At 43.8% G+C, this 19,629-nt stretch overlaps 1 protein-coding gene across 3 annotated transcripts in view; it reads left to right on the forward strand.

Moving 5' to 3' along the window:
- The window catches only part of ephb6 (eph receptor B6), a 37,758-nt gene extending 20,705 nt beyond the window's left edge, over positions 1 to 17,053 (forward strand). Inside the window, exons 6-19 of one of the 3 annotated variants that reach the window (XM_029503933.1) lie at positions 5,292 to 5,447; positions 5,764 to 6,035; positions 6,458 to 6,539; positions 7,199 to 7,323; positions 7,433 to 7,595; positions 7,849 to 7,963; positions 8,050 to 8,105; positions 8,302 to 8,418; positions 8,515 to 8,762; positions 8,872 to 9,090; positions 9,731 to 9,880; positions 10,271 to 10,455; positions 10,553 to 10,711; positions 15,761 to 17,053. In XM_029503933.1, the coding sequence (XP_029359793.1) occupies positions 5,292 to 5,447; positions 5,764 to 6,035; positions 6,458 to 6,539; positions 7,199 to 7,323; positions 7,433 to 7,595; positions 7,849 to 7,963; positions 8,050 to 8,105; positions 8,302 to 8,418; positions 8,515 to 8,762; positions 8,872 to 9,090; positions 9,731 to 9,880; positions 10,271 to 10,455; positions 10,553 to 10,711; positions 15,761 to 15,866 (2,153 nt within the window). In that variant the 3' untranslated portion in view covers positions 15,867 to 17,053. Of the gene's footprint in view, positions 1 to 5,291; positions 5,448 to 5,763; positions 6,036 to 6,457; positions 6,540 to 7,198; positions 7,324 to 7,432; positions 7,596 to 7,848; positions 7,964 to 8,049; positions 8,106 to 8,301; positions 8,763 to 8,871; positions 9,091 to 9,730; positions 9,881 to 10,270; positions 10,456 to 10,552; positions 10,712 to 15,760 lie in introns of all 3 variants that reach the window. The other 2 variants (XM_029503931.1, XM_029503932.1) reach the window with 2 other exon arrangements.
- Positions 17,054 to 19,629: the final 2,576 nt, after the last annotated feature.

Raw genomic sequence — 19,629 nt, forward strand, 5'->3', positions numbered from 1 at the left:
TATGTATATTCTGAGCAAACACAACAGAACCATAGTGACACAGCTCAGGCTGTGCAGTGGCAGCCATCTTGTTTGTCTCCATCTGTGTGTAGCATTTAAGTTTTCTTCCTCATCACAGTAGGAGTTTAACCTTAAGCATCTTGTTTAGGACAATTTTAGAAAGAAGTCAGGAGTTGAGCTGCCTGTCCTGTTATATACCTCAGCGAGCTTTGTGCGACAAGGGAATGAGTTTCACATTTAAAATCTTTCCCCTGTGTTCCCATGTGTTGAGGGCTGTAAGTGCATAAAAATGTTTGACAGAATGTTTTTCCAACTGATTTCAGCCGTGAAAGAACCTGAAAGAAATAACGCGTGGTATAACAAAAACTTCAGTAGAACATTGTGTGTTTTATATAGGACCATTTGGCCATTTTAACTGTATATTCATAAAGATATGTATCAATTTTTTGCATGTTTGTTTCACTGTAAGAGCAGATTTTTGATGATCCCCTTCGTATTTGTTGGAAATGAAAATGAATCAAAGACAGCAGTGCTTGGGAGGATAACTTTGAAGTCGCCTGTTAATCCCCCTAATGTGTGATGAATGATTATAACTCAGACCAACCAAAACAACACTGCACCATTTGGACTGATGATATATTAAATAGCCAACTGAAACACTTAGAAAAACATTTCTTGGCAGTCAGATATTAAAAAAATAATTTCTGAAGTATTTATAAAGCTGTTTATTTCGAGGAAATCTGAAAGAGCATTTGGATTCTGCCTGAGCACTGTGACATTCGGAGCGTCCTTTTTGGACACTCCACTCTTTTGAAAAATGTTGCGGACAGTGGCAGATGAATGGCAACAGCTATCTGCTGTTATTTTGTTTCTCTGCCAAACAACAGAAGGATGTTTTTTCCTTCTTTGACATTTGAATCCCACAAGGGAGATGGAGAGACAGAGAGCGTGCGCGGAAGCACAACCAAGCATGAGACATAATTACACCTGTTCAGCCAAACATGAAACTTTCCTTTAGCTGTGGACTGCTGGAACTGGTCCAAGCTGACTGTACATCAGCCTCATACAAGCCTGCTTCTTCTGTTTGATTCCTCTTGAATATTAAAGCACTGGATTTGGAACGGGGATTACTACCAAAGGCTTTAATGGGCTTTCAGATTGGACCCGTGTTGGTACTTTCTGTGGTGTGTGCCCTGTGTGACATGGAAATATTCAACATGTGAGATTGTGCCCATTGGTCACCCAGTGCGCTCTCAGCACAGACAGACACTTCCATTAGTTTTCCTAAGGCACAATATTGTAGAAAAGAAGAATGTGGCCAGAGGATAAAGTAAAGCACATCTGAACGAGTGGTATTGTTGTGAGCTTGACTGATGATTCAGCTGTGTTTGACCAAAAAAAAAAAAACAACATTCACCAAACAGCATGGACATTGTCCTTAAAGCACAAAGATCTGTATGTTTGATCCTCTAACACTAAAAAAATGATCTTTTTCGCCCACCACAGTATATCAAGTGAACAGTTAACAATTACTAATGCTGACATTCAAGGCTTGTTCCAGTCTGTTAATAAAGGTCAAGCTTGGGGCAAACTACACTTAATTGAAATGATCAATAAAATACTGACTGTTGGCTTTCCCCTGCTGTGCTGGCAAACCCAGACAACATCACATCAGCGTTTCTCTACAGCAAATCTTTTGATACTGTTTCCACAACATCATGTCATTACACAGCAGGTGTATTTCAGTAACAAAAAAATGTTCTATTTATTTTATTTTTCACAGCCAGGTTAATTTTTCAGGTGGAAAAAAACTTTTTTTTTTTTTTTTTTTAAATCCACATTTGTCTAGAACAGTCCCCGTTTGACATTTTGACTCATGAACATGTATCATTTGTCTATAATTGTTAAATGAATTCTTCCCCTTATGTCATTACAAACCTCCACAGCAGTCCTTCCATCCTCAAAATTTATACTCAGGACATGGTCTCATTAATGGTCCATATGGTCTGAGTTAAAATTTCTCTAATGGACAATAATGTGGCTGTCAAATATTCAGGACAAAAGCAGCTTGCAGATGTGAAGGAGAAGTATTTAGCACACTGAAAATTACAAAATGGTCTAAGTGTAATGAGGCAAATCTTTGTAAAACAAAAACAGCCTTTATATACTCATAAAATTACTACTCAAACTGCTCAACTCGCAATTAGAATCATTTTCATTGTGCAACATCCTAATTGCAGGTGGAGCTGCACATAACATTTTCTTTTTTATGGATGACTGAAATCCTGGGTGGCCAAAAAGTTTCCTCATTCAGCATTTTGCATTTTAACTCTTTCCCCCTAGATTTGTGTAAAGATGTAGGATTTGTTGAAAAAACTGTTGAAGGAAGGATTTATTTTTTGTTACTGTTAAAGTAAATTTCAGCTTTGTTGTATTTTGTGGGGTTTTAAAAGTAACTGGTTTGTGTGAGAAAATCCAACAAAGGATTACTTTTCCATACGAAAGTGGGCTGTTGGAGTTTATGACAAACAGCTTTGGACTAGCTATGATTCTCCGACTGTTTCCAGGCTGCACTGAACAGCACCATGTTCAAGTAACGAAGGACGAGGGGATGCAGGCAAAGGCATGCACCTTCTGAATCATGTGTTTCCTCTTGTGTGGGCGCATCTGTGATCAAGCTTATGTGTGTCTGAGAGAGAGAGAGAGAGAGAGTGAGAGAGATTATGCTGGGAGCCAAAGGAGGGAATGGGTGCATGAAAGAGGAAAGAGAGAAAGGCAGTAATTGGGTCAGTGATCTACATACTAAAGTATTATGTTAATGTCAAATGACTCACCTCATTGCATATTGTTTTCTATTTTTGCTTCTCTTTTCAGCAATGTTTTTTTTCTGATATAATATATATCTATTATATTATCTATCTATCATCAGGTCAGTGGATTAGACTCAGTCTTTCTTGCAATGGGAGTCAGTCGCAGCTCATTTATTGCCATTTGAACTGTTTGTGTATTTTTAAGTCAAAAAGTAAAGAGGGAGGGGAAAAAAGAAGTGAACAGGCCTCTTTTCTTTGAAGAGATGATGGAAATAACTGTCTAACTATATTTCTGGCATGGTATTTTTTTTTTTATCACCAACTCATATTGATGTTTCAGAAAGACTCCTAGTTCCTCCTACTTTATTGGTGAGCAGGATAGAGGAATAGATGGATGGATGGAGCCGGATGGGTGGCCTGGTGGGGGTTGTAGATGGATTGTAGATGATCCCGTAGGGGCAGAAAGCTTGTCTTCTCATTGGCTGCTGTCATCAGGTGGATGAGAATGGGGGGAAGAAGGGGAGGCGACTGTTACCGGTGCTTGTAATAGTGCTGTTGAAAGTCTTTGTAGTTGAGTTATGTCTCATGTCAGAGCCATAAGAAAACACATCTGTTAATGTGCAGCCACAGAATAAAAAATTGAGGAAGGAAGATAATTCTCTCTCTGTTGTCAATTGCCTGCTGTCTTTTCGCAATTTCCTCCTCTTTTTTCGCCCATCGTCCGCCACTGACTTACAAAATCCTACTGTTCATCCTGCAGCTGTTTTGGGCTATCCATCTTCATGAGTATATCTTCCTTTTTTAGTTTACTCTCCCACTGTCATCTGGCCAAATCAACCTTTTCTTCTTTTCTCTGTCCATTTTCTTTTTCTCACCTGAATGAAAGCGAAGTCAGCTCTCAGAGCCAAGTGAGAACACAGAAAGCCTTTTATCTGTTTATTCTTTTACATCTTACCTTCATCTTTTCCTCCTTTGCTTTCTACTTTGCACTCATGCCCACCACACACAAATATACCTGCTCACATTTAAGAGTTGTTCCTGATAAAAGCGTATAAATAGTCAAGAGTACCCTCCCTGACCATGAACAGCAAACACACTCTCAGACACACACCCTCTCTCTCATCCTCCAACTCTAAGAGGTCTTTAAAACGCTTTAGATCTGTATGAGAGGGCTCTTCTTGAAAGCTGCTTGCTCAGGTGTTATCCGGTGTGCCATTTATACCTGTCTGTGGTTATACACACACTCCACGTTTAACTTAGACAAAGGGACCTCTTTTTGAATGATGTCACCTTTTGTGAACACTACTTTAGGCATTTGCACAAATACACACACAGCCACTCAAACACACAGTGTGAAAATGGCAGCAGAACAACTTAGAGGCCAGTTCTCTCTCTATTCTGATGGTCCTTCTCAGGATAAACACTTGACGCTCTGGCAGGTGGCAGCACGAAGCTAAGTGCGGGTCATCTTGACTTCCTCGCTTAGCTGTCCTGCTGTTGACATTAAGAATTGGCACATTTCACAAATTTCCTACTGTTGTGGACGTAACCTGTCGGTTGAAATGGCATTTTAAATATGTGTGTTTGTGTGCATAAGAGAGACATAGAGAGACAGAAATAATTGTGGATGCTTTCAGTCTTCTAGGCAATACATTTTGATATGAAGTTGTTTTTCTTCAGGGATAACAAAAGTGTTGGTAATGCACTGATTGTCATTAAGCATCAGAGGGTCGAAACAGAAACAACCCAGTCTGATGCACAACTTCACTTTGGGCTGTTACTAATTTTGGGCCTTTGAAAAACTGATTGTCTATCAACATGACTCCTGTTCTGTAGCACGTCACTTTCCATGTCCTCCGTTTGAAGTGTTTTCTTTGTTTCTCACTTATTCCACAGTTCCTACTTAATATTTTGGGTGACATACAGAAATTGTTATCATATCCTTGAAAAGTTGCAACACTTGATTCCACGACAGCTGCACACAGGCCCACTGATGCAATATTGAAATGTTCAGTTAACAGGATTGTATTTTCTATACAAAGATGAGAGTTGGCTCTATCTTCTGATCTTTTCTAAAAAATGATACAGAGTCATTGTGGTCAGTTTCAACTTGCCGGTTTGTGTGTAACTCTGCTAACGTGGGCCACTTCCTTTGTAAACACAAGTAAATGACTGTGGTGGACAGAGCCAAAGACAAACAACGGACTGCTGTGTTTTAGATAAACCTTTGCTTCAACCACAACCCTCAAGCTCAAATTGATGCTTTACCCAAAAATAGTGTCTGCTCTTTGATGCTGTCCGGGCCAAAACTGACCAAAGAAACATAACAGGACAAATTACTTTTGCACAAACTGTGTACATGACAAAATACTGTACATCATTTAATGATATCTTTGCATCCCTTTATCAATCAAAATGTGACAGTAAAAAAAATGGAGTTAACAGAAGTAATCTTATTTAAAGTCCTTCTTGTCTCTGCAGCCTGTCCTGTGGGCTACTTCAAGTCTGTTTCGGGCTCTGTTCCCTGCTTGGTGTGTCCCTCCAACAGTCGAACCAGCCAGGAGGGGTCGAGTATGTGTGAATGTCGCAGTGGCTTTTACCGGGCAGCCAATGATGCCAACTCCTCAGCCTGCACAAGTGAGCTTTGTCTGTTTGTGTGTTTATGCCTGGTCCTCTGGGAGGCGTTCAAGAGGTCTCAATGGAGCCTTTTGTCACTTAGCCAAAATTCATCATCGTCTTCAAATTCCAATTCAATGGGGATTTTACTGCACCAACTGAAATATAACTGCTTGGTGTTTAGTTTCTGTACCTGTTTCATTTTCGCACTGTCTCCCTGCTGAATGTTTTTCCATTAAGCACACACTATTAAATGTCTTTGCCAGCATGCAGCTTCTTTTATATGTTGCATGTCAAACCCCTCTCTCTGTCGTTTCTGCCTCTATGTTATCCTCAGCTCCTCCATCTGCTCCGGTCTCTCTGTCTTGGGAGTATGAGACCGGAGACGGCGGGGTATCCTTAAGGTGGCGTCCCCCTGTGGACATGGGAGGCCGTAGTGAAGTGTGGTACGGGGTGGTGTGTCGCATCTGCCCCTCACCCACCTTCAGCAACCCAGCGTCATGCTCCTGGTGTGGAGATGGTGTCACCTTCAGCCCCTCCCAGACCAACCTGAAGCAAACCAAGGTCACCCTCAACAACTTGCTGACCAGAGTCACTTATCTCATACAGGTAAGGTCTGGGAAAAACTAATTCTCTCTTGTAAATCAGAAATTCTTGGAGAGTTGGTTTTTACTAACTTTGCTGATAAATGTTTGGGCCAAATCAATGAAGCCTAATAGAAGTTGATCAAGAAATTTGTGAAAATGTCAAAACATTTAGTAGAGCCACAGAAGCAGAGTCCTCTCTGCTGTATTATTCCAAGAGTGCCACATCAGCAAACACACACTTACATTTATTATTTAGCTTGGAGAAGCTAAACTAAATCATTGCTTATTTCTTATTCATAATGGGAAGCAAGTTCCCATTTACTGATGTTTGTTAACTGAGGAGCATAACCGCATGTGTGAGGTTTTGTTGCTCAAATAGTGAAGCATGCCATAAAAATAGATAATAAAAAAAAAAAAAAGACTGTGTGTTGTTCTTATTGACAGGTACAAGCCATGAATGAGGTGTCAGCTTTCAGTCCTTTTGCAGCTCGATACACAAGCATCAATTTCACTACAAGTCAGTCAGGTGAGCGCGGGAAAAAGAAAGAGGATGATGATGTTTGTGTAGATATGGAGTGTATTTTCTGTGTGAGTCTGTCTCTTGTTTCTCTCCTGCCTCTCTCCTCCTCCCTGGGTCTTTCTGCTCCATCTTTTCTTCCAATGCTCTTTGGACAGGAGGTTGCTCGAGGTTACAATATCCTGTCAGATCCCATTATAGTCAGCATGGAGGAGCAAAGGGACAAATGATAAATGGGATGACAAAGAGACAGACTAGTCGAGCGACACAATGAGAGTCAGGCATTATACAGGCAAAGTGCACCATTGTACAATTTTCCAAGAAATTGTTCGCGATTTATCTGGACTTTCACTGAACCTCAATTATTTAAAGTCTTTCAGGTTTTTTTTTTTATCAAATGAAGGGAATGCGGGGGGGTTCCCTTTGCCAGGTATGCCATCACGCTGACTGTGACTTGATCCAGCTCAATGCTCCTTTAAAAACTTCCAGTACACTTTCAGGTTGACTAAATATCCTCCACAACCTCTGTAACGCTGCCCCCATGTGGTAACTTGCATTTCAATAAAACTGACGTTTGAAGGTTGTGGGATTATTTAGAGGGAGATTAACCTTTCCTCAAGAGAAACTTCAATGACGCTCATCCATCTGTCATTTCCCGTCCCCCGCAGTTCCAAGCACAGTTCCCATGATGCATCAGCTCAGCAGAGCACCAGACTCAATCACTCTTTCATGGCCTCAGCCAGACCGCCCCAACGGAGACATCCTGGAGTACCAGCTCAGATACTTTGACAAGGTACATGCAGTGAACAGGAACACGTTTATACCAAGATGACTGTGTGCATGTACATAAAAGCTTAAATAAGCATGAGAGTCACCAGATGTCCTTGCTCTGTGTCCCTCAGGGGTCAGATGTGGACAGTGCAGCGATTGTATACAGTGAGACCAACACTGTGACCGTCAACTCTTTGATTCCTGGCTCCATCTACGCTTTCCAGATCAGAGCTCGAAATGAACGTGGCTACGGACCCTACAGCAACACTATCTACTTCACCACGCTGCCCCTGGGTACTCCACTCAATTAATGCCAGTCACATCCATTTCAATCAAACATTAATCCCAACTGATGGACTCTTATTTAGGGTAAAACTAGCTCTTGACAATATATAAAAGAAGATCCTTCATGAAAATAAGACAATTTAATTTAGGTGAACTTCTCAGTGAGATGGTGAAATACATTAACAATGTACTGTTCATACCTGCAGTACAATATTTAAACACACATCACAGCTGATAGACTTTTTTCTTTTCTCTTGGACAGAAGAACATTCACAGCAGATCCAGAATCGGCTTCCATTGCTGGTGGGGTCAGTGATGGGTGGGGCGGCGTTCCTCCTTGTTGTGGCAGCAATTGTGGTTGTGGTGGTTTTTCGCAGGTGGGTCCTTAATGCATGGCTAAGATCAGACATGTGATGCTGGGTTTACAATTGTGTTCACTCACACGTTTGTTGTTACGTGGCAGTAAGAGGAGGGAGAGTCCGTACAGCGACAGACTGCAGAGGTACATCAGTAACCGTGGTGAGCAAACCTTTACGTTGATTTGTTTTAAATTTAATTTAATGCAATTCAACAATATGTGCTATAAAATGTAATTAATTTTGACATGTGCAGCACAGTGTATCATTTATTTGCAGTCATCCTAACCCAGTCTCATGTTAATAAATCTGTGGCAAAAATTAAGGAATAAAAATATCTGACTTAATTTTAAAACCAGGTGGAGTCAAGTATTACGTGGACCCGTCCACTTATGAGGACCCCAGTGAGGCAGTAAAAGAGTTTGCCCGAGAGGTAGATCCCACCCATCTCAAGGTTGAGGAGGTGATTGGCTCAGGTCGGTCTGGCGCTCTGTTTTCTTTTAAATCTTACCTGACTTTAATGGAACAAATAGCAGCACAGTGTGATCTGCTGCATCCCTTCTCAACTCTAGCTCAGTTTGGTGAGGTTTCTCGGGGTCGTTACCGTCCAGTGGGTCGCAGGGAGGTGCTGGTTGCAGTGAAGACTCTGCGCTGGGGGGCATCTGACAGGGAGAAGGGGATGTTCCTCAGTGAAGCAGGAGTCCTGGGTCAGTTCGACCACCCTAATGTGCTGAAGCTGGAGGGTGTAGTCACACGCAGCCCCCCAGAGAGGATCATCACTGAATTTATGGAAAACGGGCCACTGGATGCATTCCTTAGGGTAAGAAAATGAGAATCATTTATGTTGCTGGAGAGTGCACGTTTCACTTCACTGCTAACTAAAGACTTTTTTCCCCCCTCCATCCATCCTGCCACTTTACTTCCTGCAGGAGAATGAGGGGCAGTTCAGTGTCCTCCAGCTTGTCGGGATGACGAGGGGGGTTGGTGCAGGGATGCATTACCTCTCTGAAAGAAACTTTGTCCACCGGGACTTGGCAGCCAGAAACATCCTGGTCAACTCCAACCTGGTCTGTAAAGTGTCTGATTTCGGCCTCTCCAGACTCATGAGGGGCCTGGACCACAACATACCCACATACACTGCCTCCCTGGTACGTTGTGGGATGGGGAGTTTTCTTTGTTCTGGTCAGGGGTGGACAGTAAAGAAACAAGAAGCAATTATCTCAAGCGCACATTTGAGGTTTTTGACACCAAAATGGATTTGTCTCAGTTCAAATGTTTGTTGTGCTTACCGCACAGTTACATCATGGCCTACAAAACTCATCGTCCAACCTTAAAAGGCACATGACCGCTGTGCATTCTCAGTGTAGGTGGGACTGATTTCTTCACGAATGTCACGAATGGTCTGCGTGTGCGCGCCACAGACTCAGATTCATTCAGAAACGGGTCTTTCTACTGCATATTCTCAGTGTAGAAATTAGTGATCTGCTCATTATTCACATGGTCAACATGACCAATGCTGTCTCTAGTCTGTAGGGGAGTCCAGTCTGTGGAGGAAGGGGGTCTGGTCTGCTTTTAGAATCATCAATTAACCAACTGACCTAAACATGTTCGGGCCAGGTAGCGAACCTGTGACCTGTGATCCATAACTGTGGGGCAACAGCGTGAACCACTACTACTACTACTACCGTACTGCTCAAACAGCTTTACTGTGCTTTACTTCCCAACATTAACTTCTGGTTTGCCGCCATTTGCCTCTTTCTGTCACTGTCCTATTCTGCACTCCATCAGGGCAGTAAGATTCCTGTGAGGTGGACGGCACCAGAGGCATTTCAGCACCGCAAGTTCAGCTCAGCTAGTGATGTCTGGAGCTTCGGCATACTGATGTGGGAAGTGATGTCATATGGAGAGCGTCCATATTGGGACATGAGCAATCAAGAAGTGAGTACAAAGGAAAAGTCATGCTGAGTGCAAGTTTAGGTGTGACACTGTAGTAAAATGCATTTAAAAGGGAAAGTCCTTCCTATTTGTCCCATAGGTTATGTGCTAGGAAATTGTGTAATAAACCTTAATCCTTCTTTTGAAGTCTAAAAATGCAAGTGTTCAAAAACTGTGGACAGCTACTGAAGCAAATACACTTTAATGCCACCCCCTCGCCTCTTTATTCCACAGACAGAAAATGCCAGGCAGCTGTAGTTTGCATAATTTTCACTGAGTCACTTTTTCAGGCCCTCCATGGTCTGTGACCGTTTCATGAGTTTTATTTTTATACAAGACTCAGCATGCCATCTGTCCTACTTATTTCAAGTCTCGCTCCCTTTCTCTTTGTAGGTGATGAAGGCAGTGGCAGACCAGTACCGCCTTCCTGCTCCCCACAACTGCCCGTCTGCGCTCCACTCTCTGATGCTTCAGTGCTGGCAGGCTGATCGAGGGGACCGGCCTGGCTTCGACTCCCTCCTGTCTTCTCTGGACCGGCTCATCAGGCACCCTTCCTCCCTCAAGGTGGAGCCAACTCGGTGAGATGGCAGCGCCTGCAAACACTTGTGCCAAACATATCAGAGGAAGCAGGTGATGTGCAGTCTGGATTGTAATGCTCTTATTTTTGTCTTTCAGGAGCTGTTCTCAGACACTACTCAGCCCCACCCCCACAGACTTATCATCAATTGTGTCGGTCAGTGATTGGCTGAAGGTGCTGAGGATGGACAGATATCAGGATGAATTCGATCAGGCTCAACTCGACACCTTGGACAGAGTCAGCAAGCTGACCATGGAGTGAGTACAACTGATTATTGCTGTAACTCTCAGACTGTATAAGAACATTTTTGTTGTCTTGTGTGGTGGTGTATGTTTACCCATTAGCTTCAGATGTTGTTTATATACACTTGTAGTTGCTTTCACTTCTTTCAGCTAGCTAACTCGTAGCTATCTTTTAATGTTAGTTTACTATAACCGGTCAGCCTAATGCAGGCAGCAGGGGAGGCATATGGCCAGATCCACATTTTTCAGTAAGAAAGTAAGAATGCATGTGCTTACAGTCCAGTTTTTATCTTTCACATTAAACTAAATGTTCATCATAAAGTATTAAGTGTCTGGGGAGGAACTTTGAGATGGAATTAAACTTGAAGGTTGTTAAAAGAAATGGCAGTAAAATATAGCTACCTTGCTTAAAAGTTCTATTTCATCCCTGAAAGCTCAGTACATAACAATAATTGAAAACGCAAGTTACAAATGTAACTACGGTTCTATGAATCCCGAATGACGGCCAGAGGCGGTGCTTTAAGCACTGAATATTCCCCTTCGCGCATGCGCAGTTCGAGTATGTATACCAACAATAGCACCTGTGACCTCTGGGTGACCCGGAGGGGACCATATCTTCCGGTGTCACCTGAGGCTCGTTTCCTTCTTTTCTTCTCGCGCGCAGTTTGCTTTGGAAGCACTGAGCCGCTTTCGGCCCGCTTCACTACAGCTAATTTATTCCGTCGCTAATAGTTCCGCGACCGTTGTCGGTCGGAGCAGCGACGGCGAGATCTCTTTTTTTTTTTTTTTTTTTTTCCCCCCCCAATTAGTCGTATTGAGTTCGCGTGGACACCGCGACACTCTCGCCGGTACAAGGTGAGTATATTCTTAGTTCTTTGCAGCTGCTTTGTTTTGCTTATTAACTTCCTGTCGGTGATGATGGCGTTCCCGCATCCTTCTCCCGGCATATAAATTACTTGCTCGAGCTGACGTCTTCCGCTCGCTTACCTAGTTGGTGGGTTGCGTGAGCGCGTCCCAGTGCCCAACGTGGTTCTCCGCTAGCGGTAGCTTATAACTTCCTCCGCGGATGAGTGTGGTTGTCAACCTCTGTTGGTACAGGCTGCGTGCCTCCCCCCAGCACACGGTTGCTTTTTGTTAATTGTAGCGTCAGCGCTCCAATTAGTGAAATTGATTTGTTAATTAAATTTGAGAACCCTGATTGGGTAAGGGTCACAGCGGTGGCTACCTTTTGTTGGCCCTCTCAGCTTCACTACAGGAGAGCAATGTGACTGCTGATTCCGTCACCCTTTGTGATGCCTCACTGGAGGCATTTGGCCTTATGTCCAGAGAGATTGGAAGAATGATGTCCATTCTGGTTCAAGCTCGTCGCCAGGTTTGGCTTTCACAGTCAAACCTGACAGACAGCTAGAATAACCCTGCGCAACCTCCCGGTGGAACCAGGGGAGCTATTTGTCCCAGCAGCGCAGGAAGCACTAGAACCTACCATCCAGGCCGGACAGGCCAGGCAGCAGCTTGCAGGCCTCAGGTGAACGCCTCCTCCTGGCAGGCCCCCTGCCAGCAGGCCTAGGGGCCCCTTGGCTGCCTCTCACACCCGCTTATTTCCACCAACCCACCCCACTGGCCGCCATAATGTCCAGTGTCCCGCACAGAGACCGGCCAGGGAGTTTAGAGACCCCACCCGCCTGCCCTCCAGACAACCTCATGCTCCAGACCCCGTTCGTCCCCCCGCTAGGGCTCCTAGCGGGGGGACGAACGGACGGGGGGGCAGACGCTGAGGCTTTGGGGCCGGCGGTCGGGTATTTTTCTCATCAGCAGCTCCAACAGTGGGCTGCGCGTGCTTCAGTTCGCCGTCTCGGGCCCAGGCGTCACGAGACACAGCGCGTCTCCTGTCCCACATGGCCCGCCTCGGAATCAAGGTGAACTTGGAGTTGCCTGGTGCCGTTACAGACCAGATCTTTCATTGGGGTGACATTGAACAGTGTTACAATGACAGCCAGACTGTCCCCTCACCGGGTCGACGACATCCTCCACCTTCTTACCCTATTCCAGGAGGGCCGTCAGCTGACCTATGTTACATTCCTTCCCTCTTGGGCAAGCTAACATCCACTTCAGCTGTGGTTCCCCTGGGCTTGTTGTCACTGCGCCCCCTGCAGAGATGGCCGAACAGTTTCCACCTGGACGCCAAGCAGCACAGGTGCAGGAAGCTCAGGGTATCATGGCAGGCTGCCCTCACCTTGGCCCCTTGGAGAGACAGCCTACATGCTCAGGGGTGTTCCTATGGGCTGCGTTCCGTCTCGCAGGAAGACTCTCACCACAGATGCCTGCCCCTCAGGATGGGGTGCAGTGTGGCAGAGCAGGGCAGCCCATGGGCAGTGGCCTATGGGAGACTGGGGTGCACACATAAACGTGTTGAAGCTGCGGGCAGTACACCTAGCTCTCAAACACTTCTTTCCACACCTAAGAGGCAAGCATGTCCTCGTATGGGTGGACAACACATCAGCTGTGTATCATATAAATCATCAGGGCGGGACCAAGTCTTCGCAGCTGCTGGAAGTGACGAAGGATCTCCTCACATGGGCAGCTCCCCGCCTGATCAGCCTTTGACAATATACCTACCGGGAGAGCAGAACCGCCTGGCAGATTTTCTCTCCCGCCAGAAACCTCCAGCAGGAGAGTGGCGCTTCCACCCAGAGGTAGTGTACACTATCTGGAACCTCTTTGGCAAAGCGGAGGTGGACCTCTTCACTTCAGAAGCGTCAACCCACTGCCCTCCGTGGTTCTCCTTGGCGGAGACGACAAGCCCTCTAGGCCAGGACGCGCTGGCTCACCCTTGGCCAGATGTCCTTGTGTATGCCTTCCCTCCACTTCCTCTGATTCGACTGGTACTCCACAGGGTCCTCCAAGACGATCACAGGATCCTGCTTGTGGCCCCCTTCTGGCCAGGGAGGAGCTGGTTCCCTCTGCTACACATGGCGCCTTCCTGACAGGTGTGTGTGTCTGGTGGCTGGAGGGCCCGAGCCGCTTTTGAACATCTGTGCGTGGTGTCAGACACACCATAATGAACGCCAGAGCACCGTCCACTCGTCTCCAGTATGAGAATAGATGGAGACTCTTTTCCAACTGGTGTACGAGTTGTGATGAGAACCCTGTGTGCTGCTCTGTGCAAACTGTCCTTGACTTCCTCCAGTTCCTCCTGGATGAGGGTCGTTCTCCCTCGACGCTAAAAGTGTACGTGGCAGCAATATCCTGCCGACATGTAAAGGTTGACAACAGCACAGTAGGGAGCCACAGCCTGGTGTCCCTCTTCTTGAAGGGCGCTCAGAGATTACATCCTCCGAGGGTCCCGAGAATTCCACCATGGGATCTTCCACTAGTGCTGGCGGCACTACGCCAGCCACCAATTGAACCCTTGGCACAAGCAGAGCTGAAGTGAATTACCTGTAAGACTGCGCTTCTCCTGGCAATTTCCTCTGCAAAGCGTGTCAGTGAGCTGCACGCCCTGTCAGTCAGTGACTCGTGCTTAAGGTGGAACTCAGATGGCCCAGGGGTCACTCTGTGGCCGAACACAGCATTCCTCCCTAAGGTGCTGTCCCGTGCTCACCTCAACCAGCCTATTCAGCTTACGCAGTACAACCCTCCTCCAGGAGACGGAGGGGACAAACCTGAACTATTGTGCCCAGTGCGAGCCCTGAGGGCCTATATTGCAGCCACTGCATGCATTAGGAGATCTGACCAGCCCTTTCTCTGTTATGGTGGCCCTATAACAGGGGTTGCGCTGTCTCCAAACAGCGCTTGTCCCACTGGATTGTCGACGTCATTCTACCAGGAGTGTTGCTACATCATGGGCTGCCCTGAGGGGAGTGTCCCTGGAGGACATTTGTGCCGCGGCTTCGTGGGCATCGCCGGACACTTTCTCCAGGTTCTACAGAGTGAATGTGGCCACTGACCATCCATTAACTGTGGTCCTGCGGCCGGAGTCCACTACCTCTTCACACTGAGGGTTTGTACTCCGGATTCTTCGTGACCTTGCTGGTATGAGTCATTCAGTGCTTAAAGCACCGCCTCTGGCCGTCAGCAGGGATGAAATAGAACGAAAGTTACAAACTACGGTTCTATGAATCCCAAATGACCGCCAGAGCTCTCCGTCACTCAGAATCCTTGTGTGCTCGCGAGAAGATTCTGAAGGAAACAAGTCTCAGGTGACACCGGAAGATATGGTCTCCTCCAGGTCACCCAGAGGTCACAGGTGATATTGTTGGTATACATACTCGAACTGCGCATGCGCGAAGGGGAATATTCAGTGCTTAAAGTACCGCCTCTGGCCGTCATTCGGGATTCATAGAACCGTAGTTACTGCGTTTTCAATTATTGTGTTATGTACTGAGCTTTTATTATAGCTAACCACAGATGTACAGGATTTGTCGTTTAGTTCAGCTCCCACGGAAGTAGAGGGACACTCAGAGAGCGCAAACCTTGACAAAGACTGATGTCAAACAGTTACCACCAGACCTGACCTGTCGTTTAGTTCAGCTCCCACGGAAGTAGAGGGACACTCAGAGAGCGCAAACCTTGACAAAGACTGATGTCAAACAGTTACCACCAGACCTGACAGAAAACATTTAGTAACCTAGATAATATTCTGGGCCAGCCAGAGCTGTCACAATCCTTTTACCCAATGCAAAGCAAAATGGTTCAGTACCTTTTTAAATACTGTGAATTTATAAAAATGTCATTCAGGATCACCTCTGATTATTTCTGTTGAACATGTAATTAGTTATAATCAATATTCAATCATCAATACTGAATACAATAAATGAATACTGTCTGATGTGACATCTGATTTTTAATCTCTCTAGAATAGCCATAGGTAATCAGAGATAGTAAAGTACTATGTATGGTAGAACTATAGAAAAAATAATTATGTATATAAATTTAAAATGGACGACAGGCAGCCTTTGTGGATTTAAACTTAATACCACAAATGCTGCCCTGTGTAACGTCTGTTTGATTACAAAGGCTGAAGTGTTGAACTAAACACCTCGGCTCGTCTGGTCTCTCCCTCAGTGATGTCCAGAATCTCGGGGTGAATTTGCTGGGACACCAGAGGAAGATCGTCAGTGCCGCCCAGCAGCTCAGGGCTCATCTGATGCAGGGGCAGGTGGAGGTGTGAACTCCAACCACACCACAACCGATATGGTCACCTTCCTCTGAATGTGGTGTCTGGTTTCTGTAATGGAGCACATTTAAAGCCAAAAAGAATAAGCTGAGAGTGCTGCTTTCTTCTTACAAACCTGACACTACAACTGGACAGGGTTAATTTGAGGGTCGGACTTTTCCTCCCTGTCAGTCAAGACAAATAACTGAGGAGAGATGCATTATGGGGGCTTGAGTCCAGAACAAAGTGGGATAGTGGAGTTGCTAAAAAGGACTTGAAAGATTCCTCATTGTTTTTCATTAGATTTCACTTCACTGTTGTCTGCCTTCGTCCCCTCTCACCCATATCTGCAGTCCAACCTTTGACTTTCTCTTCCACTTCTGCCTGTTCCTCAAACTCTTCTTCAACTTCCCCACCCTCATTGAGTACAATAAAACCATGAAATTATTTTTTACTTACATAAACGCTTCCTCACAAAGAATTGCGTAAAGACAATCAAGTATTCTTTTCTAATATTTTTTGTTATTTGTAAAGTTTGATAATGTCCTGTGTACTTAAAATGCCAAATGCAGAAAACTGTTTACTTCCTGACTTTGGTTTGCCTTATAAGGTTTTACCATTAGTTCCCTGAGAAATGTTTTCATCAGTGTGCCAAGCTTGAGGTTTCGATATGAATCACTGCCATAAAATTTGGAAAACCAAAACTAAACGAAGAGGCACCCAAAAAACAGTAAAAAGACACACGGTCTGAGAGTGGCCTTGTTTGTTTGACTCACTCTCACTGGAGGCCTATCATGTACTGTCAAATGCTATAAAAGTCACCTCAGCTGACATGAAGCGAAATGAACAGTGCTCACTTTTATATGTACATTTCACACTTCACCTTGTTTTATTTGATTGCTAGATTAAAGACACTGAGTCACTGAAGCATTGTGAATGTGTGAAATGGAAAAAAGTTGGACAAGATCTGATCTGATTTACACTTGAAGGGAGGCAAAATGCTGTGTAAGTATGTACCCGCGTCTATATCTTGTGTGTGCTGTATATGTGCGCGCGCGTGTGTGTGCGTGTGTGTGTGTGTGTGTGTGTGTGTGTGTGTTTGAGACAAGTGTGTCAGGTTACACACATTATTAGCTGTATTTACTTGGATGAGTGCTCACCACTATTCCATTATTGTGCAAATTTGTAAAATAAATGATATGATTTTATTTAAAAACACACTCGCTTCTTGTTTTACTAAATATTATTCATCCAAAGTAATGTAAGTAAAGAGGTTTTACCTGTCAAACATAATTTCAAAGGAACTCTGTCTTGATAGATAAATGTCACAAAGATTGCTGCAATGTAGTCATGTGTAAATTACTTCCACCCAGTAAAGACTGAATGGTAGGCCCATTACACAATCAAAAAACCTTTCACAGGGACAGAAAACTACACAAATCATCACACAAAAGCACAGAAATTAATTAAAAAAAATCATCCTAAGAGGGATGTGGAAGGTTAAAAGTCAGAGGAATTTACCTTTCAGTTCATCGAGTCGTGTTTATATATTTGAGTCAGGACTGAAGTGGTGGGCCAACTTCCATAATTCGAACAAAATAGAGGACAAGTGAACATTTAGAGGTGACACCATCATCAGCACAACTTTCAATCACACCTCTGTTACTACATGACAGATTCTAAGAACATAGTCATTTACATATCATGTCTTACAACTTATCAACAATCCTGAGAAACCTTACTGCTTTGTCTGATAAACTGGCTCATGCAATTCAAACCATGTAAGTTCAAATGCTTCATCTTCGTCTTTGTCCCACTATTCTCTACAGAGTATCTGAAAAAGAATACGTGAGTTTGCAGAATCAAGAAATTTTTCACCTTTGTGATCAAATATCACATTTACAATGTCAAAGAGTGAACGCTATGTTTCTCAGGTTCTGCAGATCAGCAGGTTTGAGTCCAATCATGGTTTTGGATCTGCAGGGATCAGCAGCTGCCAGAGAACAGAGACTGGTTTCCCTCATGGCCCGCTGATATGAGAGCAGATCTGGGCTGATAACAAGGCCACTTGTTCAAACAGTGCACTTGAGAGAATTTATTCTGCCAGATTGCGCTCATCCGGTGCTATATTTTATCGTATTCTAGACTGCAGTGTCATGGCTTTTCCTGACATTGTCCAATGTCACTGTTTGGTTATTTGGAGGAATACACAGAACACAGGTGGTGTAAAGTACTAAATATACTTTCATTCATTATGAGACTGCTCAGCAGTATAAAGCTGTAGTAGCTAAAATGATCACCACTTCATCAGCTACATTAAAATGATGCTTACATTTCTTCCTATTCCTATATATAATGCATTTATGATTACTGATACGCTTTTGTGTGAGTATTTTCTGTTTCAGAAGCAATAATAAGTAAATATTTGCCTATTTTAGATTTTATGACAATCTTTTGTATTAAGAAAAAGATAGATGTCAGATTAAATTGTTTTACAAAAAGTTGTTTCCCTCTGAAATGTAGTTTTCTGAAATTATTTTATAATAATTAGAGGCAACTCAGAAACAGTGCTTGAATAAAAGCACATAACACAAGGATATGAACAATTCTGTCACAAATGAAGACATGATGATTACAGGGAAGGGATTTTCCATTTTCGAATTTTCCAAGATGACTTCTCACCATCCAATTTAATCTCACTTTAAAATTACATGAAAAGAATATAACAAAAACACCTCTAGGAAATTTTGAATTCAAGCAACAAAGGATTGTTATTACAAATGATGGATCTTGAAATTGCAGCAGTCCAATCAGTAAATATGTTGCCTGAGTCTTAATAATGATCATTGGGCTCTGTTGTGTGAAGTCACTGTGAATAGGAGCATTGGCTGGCTGTCAAAACGGCCGTCCATAATAATTGTTTTCTGTGGTGTCCCAAGACGTGTTAACACAGTGTTGTGAAAGAGATGTTGATACGTATGCTCTGAAACAGTGGAAACACAAACCACAAAATCATGTTTTTATGGTGTTATTGTTTCTTTATAAAGACATTAACAGACTGGAAACCACTGGTCTTTATGACACTACTTAAACATGGTGCACGCTGTCTGGTAAACAACTATTATGTCCACAATACTAAATGACTGCCACATCTGCAACCATTACCAGTGCCTCCCATAGAGTCTCCATAAACCCTGTTTATCCGGCGGTTAACCTGTCCATTAGTCATGACCTATAAATGGTGCAGCAAAATACCTCCACGCTACGAGTGTGTTCAGTAGAGATATTGTAAGAGGTGATTGATTCAGCAGTTTACAAATAACGTGTCTGTATGGAAATTAAATCTGTGATTCTGTGTCACTTAGTAACTGAAATTTTCTTTCATGAAAAAAAAAAAAAAAATAGTTTCAGAAAACCAAAGTGAAACAATGTTCTGTTTTCCGATTTCAGGGGAAAGTGACATGCCCTCATCGGCCACGATGTTGCTCGTCCCCAAATGCTCATTATGGTCTTTGTAATGTGGCAATTACCATGTTTGTTATCATTCCTGTTGACACAGGAATGATAACAAACATTTTTCTCTCTTTGTCTTTCCAAGATGCAACATGTTGGAAAATGATTTCATCACCTGCTGATACATTACCGAATAATTACCAATAATTAATTCAAAAACCTTTATCAGTGAAAGTGCAGGGAAAGGGAAAGTCTTCAAGCATACATGCATGCAATTTCCAAACAGGTTTCCTAAACGGTTCACCAGAAACAATGATGGCAATGT

Source organism: Echeneis naucrates, chromosome 6, assembly GCF_900963305.1.
Source record: "Echeneis naucrates chromosome 6, fEcheNa1.1, whole genome shotgun sequence".
NCBI classification, from domain to species: domain Eukaryota; kingdom Metazoa; phylum Chordata; class Actinopteri; order Carangiformes; family Echeneidae; genus Echeneis; species Echeneis naucrates.